The 11,716-nt window shown below is 34.2% G+C and overlaps 1 protein-coding gene across 2 annotated transcripts in view; it reads right to left on the bottom strand.

The window, feature by feature from the left end:
- LOC120482413 (uncharacterized) overlaps positions 1 to 11,716 on the bottom strand; it is a 50,829-nt gene that overhangs the window by 1,411 nt on the left and 37,702 nt on the right. For both annotated transcript variants that reach the window (XM_039676731.2, XM_039676730.2), the window contains exons 8-32: positions 11,467 to 11,544; positions 11,344 to 11,381; positions 11,129 to 11,253; positions 10,765 to 10,870; positions 10,569 to 10,636; positions 10,367 to 10,405; positions 10,219 to 10,277; positions 10,100 to 10,140; positions 9,849 to 9,891; positions 9,734 to 9,756; positions 9,527 to 9,657; positions 9,331 to 9,451; positions 8,045 to 8,232; positions 7,250 to 7,469; positions 6,925 to 7,081; positions 5,663 to 5,833; positions 5,360 to 5,482; positions 5,097 to 5,142; positions 4,912 to 5,015; positions 4,697 to 4,818; positions 3,485 to 3,756; positions 3,281 to 3,380; positions 2,312 to 2,595; positions 340 to 441; positions 111 to 248 (exon numbers count right to left, since the gene is read on the bottom strand). In XM_039676731.2, coding sequence (XP_039532665.2) covers positions 111 to 248; positions 340 to 441; positions 2,312 to 2,595; positions 3,281 to 3,380; positions 3,485 to 3,756; positions 4,697 to 4,818; positions 4,912 to 5,015; positions 5,097 to 5,142; positions 5,360 to 5,482; positions 5,663 to 5,833; positions 6,925 to 7,081; positions 7,250 to 7,469; positions 8,045 to 8,232; positions 9,331 to 9,451; positions 9,527 to 9,657; positions 9,734 to 9,756; positions 9,849 to 9,891; positions 10,100 to 10,140; positions 10,219 to 10,277; positions 10,367 to 10,405; positions 10,569 to 10,636; positions 10,765 to 10,870; positions 11,129 to 11,253; positions 11,344 to 11,381; positions 11,467 to 11,544 — 2,899 coding nt within the window. The remainder of the gene's footprint in view (positions 1 to 110; positions 249 to 339; positions 442 to 2,311; positions 2,596 to 3,280; positions 3,381 to 3,484; positions 3,757 to 4,696; positions 4,819 to 4,911; positions 5,016 to 5,096; positions 5,143 to 5,359; positions 5,483 to 5,662; positions 5,834 to 6,924; positions 7,082 to 7,249; positions 7,470 to 8,044; positions 8,233 to 9,330; positions 9,452 to 9,526; positions 9,658 to 9,733; positions 9,757 to 9,848; positions 9,892 to 10,099; positions 10,141 to 10,218; positions 10,278 to 10,366; positions 10,406 to 10,568; positions 10,637 to 10,764; positions 10,871 to 11,128; positions 11,254 to 11,343; positions 11,382 to 11,466; positions 11,545 to 11,716) is intronic.

Below are 11,716 nucleotides of genomic sequence, written 5' to 3'. Positions count from 1 at the left end.
TGCAATTACAGACAAAAAGCTAAAGTTTTGCACGAATAGGAATTTCAGGTAATAAACGTATGCAGAAAGATTATTCACACGGATTATTAAAATTAGCAGGTAATACTCACCGATACCCACAGGCGCATCAAATGTCAAACTGTCATGGTTCAGGAAAGACAATCTAGAATTGTTAGAATTCGTCGAGTGGAATGAAGTCTTTTCCTTCGAGGCTTTGTTTATCTTCTGAGTTGCCGTGCGACTCCATTCTGTTGCGTCAAAGAGAAAAAGGCGGGAATTAGAGAAATACGTCACGTAAAGTCAGTCAGACACACACACGAACTTACAAAGGCCTCGTACCTGAGTTTTCCAACAGTCTCAGTCTGCCACAACACAGGTATGTCCTCCATTGTCGTCTGACGTTCTCTTTCATTGCACAATGGAATACGAAGATGAACAATCCTGCGAAGGGAAGGGTGCATTCTAGTGTCAACATGCCATCAGAATGCTAAAAATAAACCCTGACGTGTCACCTGATAACATGACGGATTCCAAGACACTGTGGGTTATGTATCTGATTAAAGGGATAGTTCAATTTGAAATGAATTTTTGGTATGTTTTAGCTTACCTCAAGGGCATTCAAGATGATTTCTGCAGTAGTTTTGATTTTGATATTTTTAGGTCAAACCGTTCTTGTCTGTCAGTCATATAATGGAGGTCTATGGTCACCACCTCAAAGAGCATGCACAGAGAAGTCCAAATTAAACATGATTTAATGACTCGTAAATGTAAGTACACATTGATGACCTAAGACATGAAACGAGTGGTTTGTGTGAGAAAACGAACAGTAATTATATTGTTTTTACCTCTTGTAACCACAGCCACAAAGCGCTCGCGCCTTCAGATCATTCGGACGTGGCTGTGGTAACAAGAGGTAAAACGATATAAATACTGTTCGTTTTCTTACACAAACCGCTCGTTTCGTGTCTTAGGCCATCAATGTGTTCTTACATTTACGAGTCATTAAATCATGTTTAATGTACTTCTCTGTGCATGCTCTTTGAGGTGGTGACCATAGACCTCCATTATAAGACCGACAGACAAGAACGGTTTGACCTAAAAATATCAAAATTGAAACTACTGCGAAAACAAAGACACCTACATCTTTGATGCCCTTGAGATAAGCTAAAACATACCAAAAATGAATTTCAAAGTGAACTATCCCTTTATAGTAGCACCTGAAGACAACAACCCTAACAAAATGGACAGTGTTAAAAATGATCACTGTTTACTAGCCTGGATTAAGATGATTGATTGATTCGAGCGATCGATTTATACACTACCGTTCAAAATGTTTGGGGTCATTAATATTTGTTTTAAAAGAATTTAATACTTTTATTCAGCAAATAAACAGATCAAAGGTGACAGCAACGTTATACATTATTAACATGTTTTAAATGTTACTCAAAAGGTTACTTCACCTAAAAATGAAAAAGAAATGCCATGAATTACTCACCCATCTTCTAAACACAATATTAAGATATTTTAACACAATCTCTACGTTGACAGCAACACAACTACCATGCTTTGACAATTTTATTTACATATACATATTGATCAGCGAACATAACAGAAGCTCAACCGAACCTGCTTGACACCAGAACAAACCTGATGTGTGAGTTGATGAATGTTTATATGTGAATAAAAGCCTAAATTCAATCTGTTCATCATATAAAGCGAAAAATTGGAGTTGAAGAATTGGAAAATCTTCAGAAAAATTGGAGTAAACCACTCGAATCATTTGGATTAGTTTTACAATCTCTTTATGAAAGGGGTAGTTGCTGTGATTGGAGGAATGCATTTCTTTTTAAACTATAATTCAAATAGAAAACAGTTATATTAATTTGAGCTCTCATTGAATCTTATATTGATAAGAGCATGAGAGCAACAAAAAATATGAAAAAAAAAAAAAATCCCAAACATTTGAACGGTAGTGTAGCATGACCCACAAATACGTTGCTTTAAAGCCAAAAAGTGAATTGAATTAACGCATTTAAAATGTATTCAATTAAATAAAAATATAATCTGTAAAAACTTGATTTATATTAATTTATTTGTAATGTGGTTTCACTAGCTTTAACATTCCTAAAGAACATAATTTGTCAAATCTTTGTCCCCGAGTGTGAACTCATTTTTTAATTTATTGTGGAGAAAGTTTTTGAAAACGCACTTTTTTACTTTCTGATGAATAGTGCACAATAATGCCAGGTGTATTTCTTAAAAAGAGTACATTTAGTCTAATGGTGGAGGATCTGTGCAAATTGAGACCAACCTTGTAAAGTGTTAAAAATAGCAAACAGGTACATGAAGGCCAGGTTAACAGGACCCCAGGCGAAGAAAGCGAAGGCCCAGGTGAGGCCCAGAAGCACGGAGAGTCCAGCAACACTGCGCACCTCCTGCCAGCCGCTGCGAGTCTGCGCATTGTGAGGGTTCTGCTTCTTAATGCGACACAGCTGGATCATCACCACGATAAACATGGTGAAGTTCAGCAGGAAGACGAGACAGAAGTACAGCACCACCGCAACATAGAAGACTACATCGTTTTTTATCCAGCAACTGAGGAGAAAAACAAATTTTATAAAAAAAAGTGTTTAAGGAAATGCATTTATATGTATATTGAATATTATATACAGTATATATATATATATGAAGAGTTCTTCAGATACAAAAGCCTCCTCTAAGTGCCATCGGAAATTTTCTTCTAGAATGATTATTTTAATGACACCAGATGATGCATAAGGGTCTTATCTAGCGAAACGATCGCTCATTTAAAAAATAAATAAAAAAGTTTTTAAAAAGTAAAGTTTTATAAGCTCAAACGCTCGCCTTGCTCTGTTCTGTGACGAGTGTTCATTCCTGTTCGAACTTGTTCATCAAAATGAACAAATCTTTTTTCGAGTCATGACTCGAAGGGTCCTTGATAAGACCCTTATTCATCGTCTGGTGTCGTTTAAAGCCCTTTGAAGCTGCACTGAAACGCTCATTTGGACCTTGAACCGTTTGGTTCCCAATGAAGTCCATTATATGGAGAAAATCCTGGAATGTTTTCATCAAAAATCTTAATTTCTTTTCGACTGAAGAAAGAAAGACGTGGACATCTTGGATGACATGGGGGTCAGTAAATTATATATATATATTATAATTATATATATATATATATATATATATATATATATATATATACATATAGTCATATACATATACCAACTTAGTTCTAAGAAATATAGGAATTGTTACTCACAAATCATCTGTTTCTCCATCAACATACTTTCCATATGTCACAAGGCCATAGTTGTCTTTGTTAACGGCTATGACGATTATGACTATGATGAGAGGAATGCCTTTAAAGAAAAAAATAAATGATGATGTCTTATGCCCTCAGACAGACTAAATAATTTGAACAAAGCAGCCTTCAAAACTTGTAAGTAACAGATCAGTCCCGTACCCCATCCAACAAATCCAATCTTCAACATAAAGCGGGAGATGTAGGTGTTAAACACCTGCACGATGGCCAGGTACATGTGGACGGCCTCCAGTGCCATCCAGGTAAAAGACGCCAGGAGGAAATAGTGTAGGAAAAAAGCAGTGGAGATGCAAAGGCCCAAGGCATCTGGGTACAGAGCTAGCCAACCGTCCAATAGGAACACCAGGTTGAGCATCAGCAAGGCCAAACACAGCTGGATAAGGATCTTAGATGGGATGTCTTTGCGCAGTTTACTGTAGAGAGATTTAAAAAAAGATGTTATCTATAACATACAAAAAAAGTCGCAATATCCTTTTTAATTTTTTATTCTGTGGCGGAAACATGCTTCCATAAATAATAATAGTAAAGCACTTTTAAAAAATTTACAGTAATTTATAATAAACCAATTAAAATGATTTTATATATATATATATATATATATATATATATATATATATATAATTACATAAAGAGATTTAAAAAAAGATGTTATCCATAACATACACGAGTCAAAAGTCAGAATTGCGTGATATAAAGTCAGAATTTGCGAGATATAAAGAATTGCGAGATATAAAGTCAGAATTTGCGAGATATAAAGAATTGCGAGATATAAAGTCAGAATTGCGAGATATAAAGTCAGAATTGCGAGATATAAAGTCAGAATTGCGAGATATAAAGTCAGAATTGCGTGATATAAAGTCAGAATTTGCGAGATATAAAGAATTGCGAGATATAAAGAATTGCGAGATATAAAGTCATAATTGCGAGATATAAAGTCAGAATTGCGAGATATAAAGTCAGAATTGTGAGATAAAAAGTCGCAATATCCTTTTTAATTTTTTATTCTGTGGCGGAAACATGCTTCCATAAATAATAATAGTAAAGCACTTTTAAAAAATTTACAGTAATTTATAATAAACCAATTAAAATGATTTTATATATATATATATATATATATATATATATAATTACATAAAGAGATTAAAAAAAAGATGTTATCCATAACATACACAAGTCAAAAGGAATAATTCATTCAAAAGAAATCTATTTGAAATAAATTTCTACTCATCAAAGAATTCTGAAAATCGAATAAAAGCAGACTTGGTGAGACTGCTTACTACAATATTAAACAAGCTAAATGGTGAATGGTTCAAAGTTAAATGGTGACACTCTATTGGTCATAAGGATCCTTACCTAAAGGCCAGATAAGTGAGCAGGGTGATAGACAGGAAAATAGCCGAGATGCCACAGCCGATGTTTGTAATGTATGTCAGGATGATGAGATGCTCTGGAGAGGGGGGAGTCCTGGAAATGTCCTGTCAGGCAAGATTTAACCAAACACAATTATGGCATCGCAAAAAAATCAAGGATATGTCAAGGGATGTAAATTCTTTGTGCTGTTAACTCACTAGCAGAATACCGAAGCTGGTAAGGTGATTGCAGGCGCACTGCGTTTCTTCATCAGAAGAATTAAGCACACGACACCCTGAAGAATTCCAGCCGGCCGAGCTACCTGCAAACAGGCCAACAACGTTTGAAACACACAAATCAGACTTTTTCTGTAAAGAAGAGAACATTAAAACACAACTTTTACCATTAAAGGTAAAGTCCCAGAATACACAGGAAGCTTTATAGCCAGTCTGTGGAGGAAGAAAAAGAGAGTAAGACAAGAACACAACATTGTATTGAAGTATAAATCTGTTATTAGCTGTGTCCCAATTTAGAGGCCCACTGTTGTTAAATGGGAGGAAATCAGAGATTTATTTTACATCTTGTGAAAATGGCAATATATACCACCCCTGGCTTTAACTTATTGTTTCAATAATTGTAAGTGATAATAATGTTATTTATTTTTACCGGAATGGGCTTTGTGTTTCGCAGGGTTATCAGCACGTCATTCTGTAGACCAGAGATGCTCAGGTTAGCCACACTGCAACCCAAAATCCCACTGTTTAGTTTACGTTCTCCCAGTGATTTGTCCTGTATTTGAGAGAAATACAAAAAGAGTTAAGATATTGATCCAGATGAATTAAACTTAAGCTTCCTATGTCCAAGCAGATTTTGTTCTGAAATGTGCTAGCAAGATAATATCTAGACTTTGTAATCGATCATATCATTTAAATCGAAAGCATTGCTCTGTTTCAGGAGATGCGCCCAGACCTGGAAGAACGTGTTTTTCTGGAAGAAGTTGAACTGGACTCTGGATGCGAGCTGCTTCTGGTCTTCGGTCAGGTTCTGCGTGAGGGACGCTGGGAGGGTGACTGAACCCAGAGCAGTGGACCCAACCCTGAACACTCTGTCTTCAGTCTCCAGCCCAGGGTTGCTTCGAATCTGTAATACCAAACATTGCATAACCAAATCAGGTACTTTTGACTCAAAAAAAAAAAAACTACACATTTTATTCATCACCATTTATTATCACCAGTTATTATGGGTTTAAAAGATAATTGTGACAATTGTGAGTTTATATCTCTCAATTCTGACTTTGCCTCTCAGAATTGTGAGATATAAAGTCAGAATTGCAAGATATAAAGTCAGAATTTCGTGATATAAAGAATTGCGAGATATAAAGTCATAATTGCGAGATATAAAGAATTTCGAGATATAAAGTTAGAACTGCGAGATATAAAGTCAAAATTTCGAGATATAAAGTCAGAATTGCGAGATATAAAGAATTGCGAGATATAAAGTCAGAATTGCGAGATATAAAGAATTGCGAGATATAAAGTCAGAATTGCGAGATATAAAGAATTGTGAGATATAAAGTCAGAATTGCGAGATATAAAGTCAGAATTGCATGATATAAAGAGTTGTGACTCGTGAGATATAAAGTCAGAATTTCAAGAAATAAAGTCAGAATTGCGAGATATAAAGAATTTCGAGATATAAAGTCAGAATTTCGAGATATAAAGTCAGAACTGCGAGATATAAAGTCAGAATTTCGAGATATAAAGTCAGAATTTCGAGATATAAAGTCAGAATTGCGAGATATAAAGTCAGAATTTCGAGATATAAAGTCAGAATTTCGAGATATAAAGTCAGAATTGCGAGATATAAAGTCAGAATTGCGAGATATAAAGTCAGAATTGCGAGATATAGTCAGAATTGCGAGATATAAAATCAGAATTGAAAGATATAAAGAGAATTGTGAGATATAAAGTCGCAATATCCTTTTTAATTTTTTATTCTGTGGCGGAAACATGCTTCCATAAATAATAATAGTAAAGCACTTTTAAAAAATGTACAGTCATTTATAATAAACCCATTAAAATGATTATATATATATATATATATATATATATATATATATATAATATAAAAAAATATTTATATTGTATTCTACAGCATTTATCAAAACAGCAACATATCCATTCTCTAAAATCTGTAAGATGAATTAGAATAAACCATGAAGGAGCTGTCACCTGCAGGTTAGATGAATCCGTTAATTGGAAGGACGTCTCCTGAAAGTTGGCCCCATCAACTTTCTTCACCGCCAGAGCCAGTGATTGTGAAAGAATCGACTGACTCGTCCCAGATACAACCAGTTTAAGACCCACTGTGTCCACAATCCTAATGACCCTACAGTAACCGGAGGCAAACAGCCCGAGTGTCAGTCAGACTACATTTAAATGGACAGCTAAACCAAAAGTGAATAGTTCAGGTAAATATACTTTCTTGGTTGACATTATAAGACACTCAATACTTTTATTGTTATATTAGAATGAATGGGGCGAAAAGGCATCTCACCTATTTGAGAAAGGAGTGATTACATCTACAGGAACATCAAGGAGGTTGTTGACGATATTGACGGAAGTGTTTGCCAGAGGCAGGCTGACATTGGGCCCTGACAAAAGTGTCTCTAGCTGTGATAAGAGCTGCTCCACCTGAGTGGCGTTTAAAGATGAAGCATTTGCACTCAAATTCAACAGTCCATCAGCAGCTGATGTCCCTGATGTGGTCGAGGATCCTAAACCAAGAGGAAAGGGAGACAAATAGAAAAACATTCAGCCGATTTATGACACTAACAAGGTGAATCTCGAGAGACCTGGCAGTTTTGCCATTACTGTAATGTGATTTTCTTATTTGTCGTTACAATAATGTGACAAATAATGAAATAATACTTAATACAAATTTTGTTTTTACTTAAAGGTGCTATATGTATTTTTTAGCGGCCTCTGTCTGTGATATTTCAGATTGCAACCAATTTTCATAAGAGCGCTCGTGCTCGAATACAAGAGCGAACACTCGTGGTACACAGCCACACTGAGACTTTACACATGTATAATAATATGACACATATATGACACCTGTCATTCGCTGCAGTGCCGTCACATAGACTGATAAAAAATCCGACCCGGAGACTTCACATAGAAATAGGAATACTGGCTCAGTGTCAAAACCCGACAAGTGGATCATTGTAATGTGTGATTACAACCCCTTCACACACAGGCAATAAAAAAGGATTCATTTTAGAAGAAAAGTTACATATAATTTAGACTGTGTATAAAAAGATGCATGCATACAGTGCATATCATACATTACCTGAGGTTGTTGTTACATTAGCAGGTGAAGTTGCATTCACAGAAGTTGTGACTGTAGCATTGATGTATGTTGTGTTTGAGAGCGTGGTACTTGTAAAAAATGGAGGATTTGTGATGGCGTCTTGGTAATGCGTTGCAGAAGAATTACAGCTGCCATTTAGGGGAATGACTGTCCTTACGTCCTCTGAGCTGTACAACGAATAATAAATAAAAAGCTTTGTTAAAAACAGTAACTGCGGGACTTTAATCAATTTAAATGTTGCACATTGTTAACACATTCATACATATATTACATATACACTACCGGTCAAAAGTTTTAGATCGGTAAGATATTTTATGTTTTTAAAAGAAGTCTCTTCTGCTCACCAAGGCTGCAATTATTTGATAAATACAAAAAAAACACAAAAAAACAGCAATATTGTGAAATATTATTACAATTTAAAACAACGGTTTTCTATGTGAATATATAGTGAAGTGTAATTTATTCCTGCGATCAAAGCTGAATTTACAGCATCATTACTCCGGTCTTCAGTGTCACATGATCCTACAGAAATTATTATAATATGATGCTCAAGAAACATTTGATTATTATCCATGTTGAAAACAGTTTTTTACATTTTTATTTCAGGAAAGTTCAAAAGAACAGAATTGATCTGAAATGAAAGCTTTTGTAACATTAATCACTACCATTCAAAAGTTTGGGGTCAGTAAGAATTTAATTTTTATTTTTTGGGCGAAAGAAATTAGAAAATACTTTTATTCATCAAGGATGAGTTAAATTGATCAAAAGTTACAGTAAAGACATTTATAATGTTAGAAAAGATTATATTTTAAATAAATGCTGTTCTTTTGAACTTTCTATTCATCGTAGAATTTCGGGGGGAAAAATGGTACATGACTGTTTTCAACATTGAAAATAATAATTTATGTTTTTTGAGCATAAAATCAGCATATTAGAATGATTTATGAAGGATCATGTTGAAAATTCAGCTTTCAAATTACATTTTAAAATATATTAAAATAGAAAACAGTCATTTTAAATTGTCATAATATTTCACAATATTACTGTTTGTCATTTTTTTCATCAAATAAAGCAACCTTGGTGAGCAGAAGAGACTTAATTTAAAAACATAAAAAAATCTTACTGATCTATTCTAAAACTTTTGACCGGTAGAAAGTACCTGTATGCACTTTTGTACATTACTACTGTATATTATATGTATAAAACAAATATCATGTATAAATATACATATATGCAAAGTCAAGCATTGAGTTAGCTCTACTAACCAGTATCCGTTAAAGTTTTTTCTGTTAGACTCGTTGCAGAAGACTTCAGAACTGAAATTTGCACTCAAAGATGGCCGCCATTCATGTTTTAAAGGATTTGTAGAATTATAAGTGCAGATTGCTGAAAATCAACATAACCATCAGATACATTCAGATATACATTCGATACATAGCTATGTTTACAGAAGACACTCACCGATTCTGCTCACAACTCCGCCAAAGGTCAAAAAGTCGTTATGTGGTTTTAAGATGGCCTTCAGAGCTGCGTGAATTTCACACGAGTCCATGTCTCTATCTAGTTTAACTATAATTATACATCTGCCAGTCCTGGAAAAAAAGGAGCAGTACATGAACCACTCAGCAACTTTAATTAAACATAATGCTGCAATGAAACTCAACATACCCGTCACAATTCACGTCTGAATCCTACATGAATCAAATTCGCAAATTGTTAGGAAATCTGAACCATTCTAAGATTGAGACATCTTACTTTTATTATTGATATGAAGATATCTTACCTGATGGTAACTTATGAAAGTTTGTAAAACATTGCAAACATATCTAAAATGGAGAAGAGAAAGAGGAGTGTTAGCGTACTACTTTCAATAGCTGTTTTTATAGTTCCTGTGGTGAAAATATTGTGCTAATAGTGTGCTAAGGTTCTGGGTTCGATGCTCAGGGAACACAACATGATAAATTAATGCATCATAAATGACATTATCTGGCAAATAAATGTACATTTTTATTTAAAAACATTTGTCTAACTTACGCCGTGTTTTGGCATGAGGAGTTTCTCAAAAAATGTTGAATCTGTTGACAAATAATACGACAAATCATTATGTAAATCATATTCAGACATCTGAATTCAACACTATACGTGTTACTTACTTGGCTTTCAGGGTTGTCGATTACATAATTCAAAGAAATGTTAATGTGATAGTAAAAATCTAAAATAGAGGAAGAAGAGTAAGTTTAACCTTTGACCTTAATATTTACATTCCACCACAGACTCTTTTACATGATAAACTTGTCTTACCTGAGCTTTTGCAGTCTGAAGAACAATAACACGGCTTTGCTTTACGGAAAAACGAAAGAAAACGTAATGAATAAATCCCGACACATGATCGATCATAAATGTCTAAATGTCCATGAACATAAATAATCAGAAGTATGTCACATTTTTGAGTGACGAAATAAATCTAAAGTACACAGAAGGTTTATGAAAGAGGAATCCTTACATGGAATAGTAGGACAGACCAGGGAATCATTAGTATCCAATGGAAAAATCATATTTGTACTGTTTCCACTGCGAAAATGAGCACAATAAAATGAGACAGGATATAAAGAAAACGAAGCATGTCAAATTTATTTTTTGAATAATATTGTACCCTACTCAAATAAATAAGCATTATTCCAGTTTGATTGTAAACTCACCATGAGATGTTCAGTGCTGCTGTGCTAAATTCTTTAAGTGTGATTGATTGGTTGCATTTGTCGTACTGTCCAGCTGAGATCTGTGTGATGTTACCTGCACACACACCTGCACAAAAACATATCCATCCCACTCAAATATTCACATCTTTTAGATTATGTGACATTAAAACAGTACAATTTATTAGTTTTTACAGTTGAACAGTTATACTATATCTGGTGGAAAATGCAGTCAACATTTTTTTAAATATGAAACAATTCTATACATAGCACTTTTATCTGATGTAAAAACAATATAAAACATGATTAAATTAAGCAAAAACTTGACATACTGTTTATTTTATTAAAAGGCAAGAATTTGACTAACCCACTGTTTCGATTTGTCCCACCACACTGACATTGATGTTGGAGTTCATCTCCGTCAGATTATTTCTAAAGCAGCAAACATCAGCAGGAACACTCCGGTTCAGAAGAATAAAGCATTGTGCAATCCTGTCAGGGAACACCAGCTTATAGCTTAAAATCATTTCATCTATTGCTTGAATATGTTTGATAAGGAGGAGATAAGCATTCGATACTGACTTTGTAATATTTGTTTGATCACATCTGAGCACCATGGCCTAATATTGGAACATAAAAGTAAATGTTGGGCATTCGATATGAAATCTGATGAAATACCAAGTTAACTGATTCAGGAGCACTTACTTCAAAAATCCTGGGGTCTTTTTCTGAACTGCTTTTATTAACACATGCATTTAGTTTGAGTCCGAAAATATCCTTAAGCTGAAAGACACATTGTAGAAGACTACGTTAAATTACAGCTTTTCAAAGAATGACAGAAAAAGGTTCGGCATTTACATATTTTCCAAAAGACACTATCATTTCTTTATATATTCTCCAACCGTTAACTCTCATTATTAAATTCAATTTAAAAATGCAATATATAGTTATTGTA

This window comes from Pimephales promelas, chromosome 23, assembly GCF_988280905.1.
Source record: "Pimephales promelas chromosome 23, fPimPro1.hap1.1, whole genome shotgun sequence".
In the NCBI taxonomy this organism is placed as follows: domain Eukaryota; kingdom Metazoa; phylum Chordata; class Actinopteri; order Cypriniformes; family Leuciscidae; genus Pimephales; species Pimephales promelas.
This window is presented reverse-complemented; position numbering and strand designations above follow the sequence as displayed.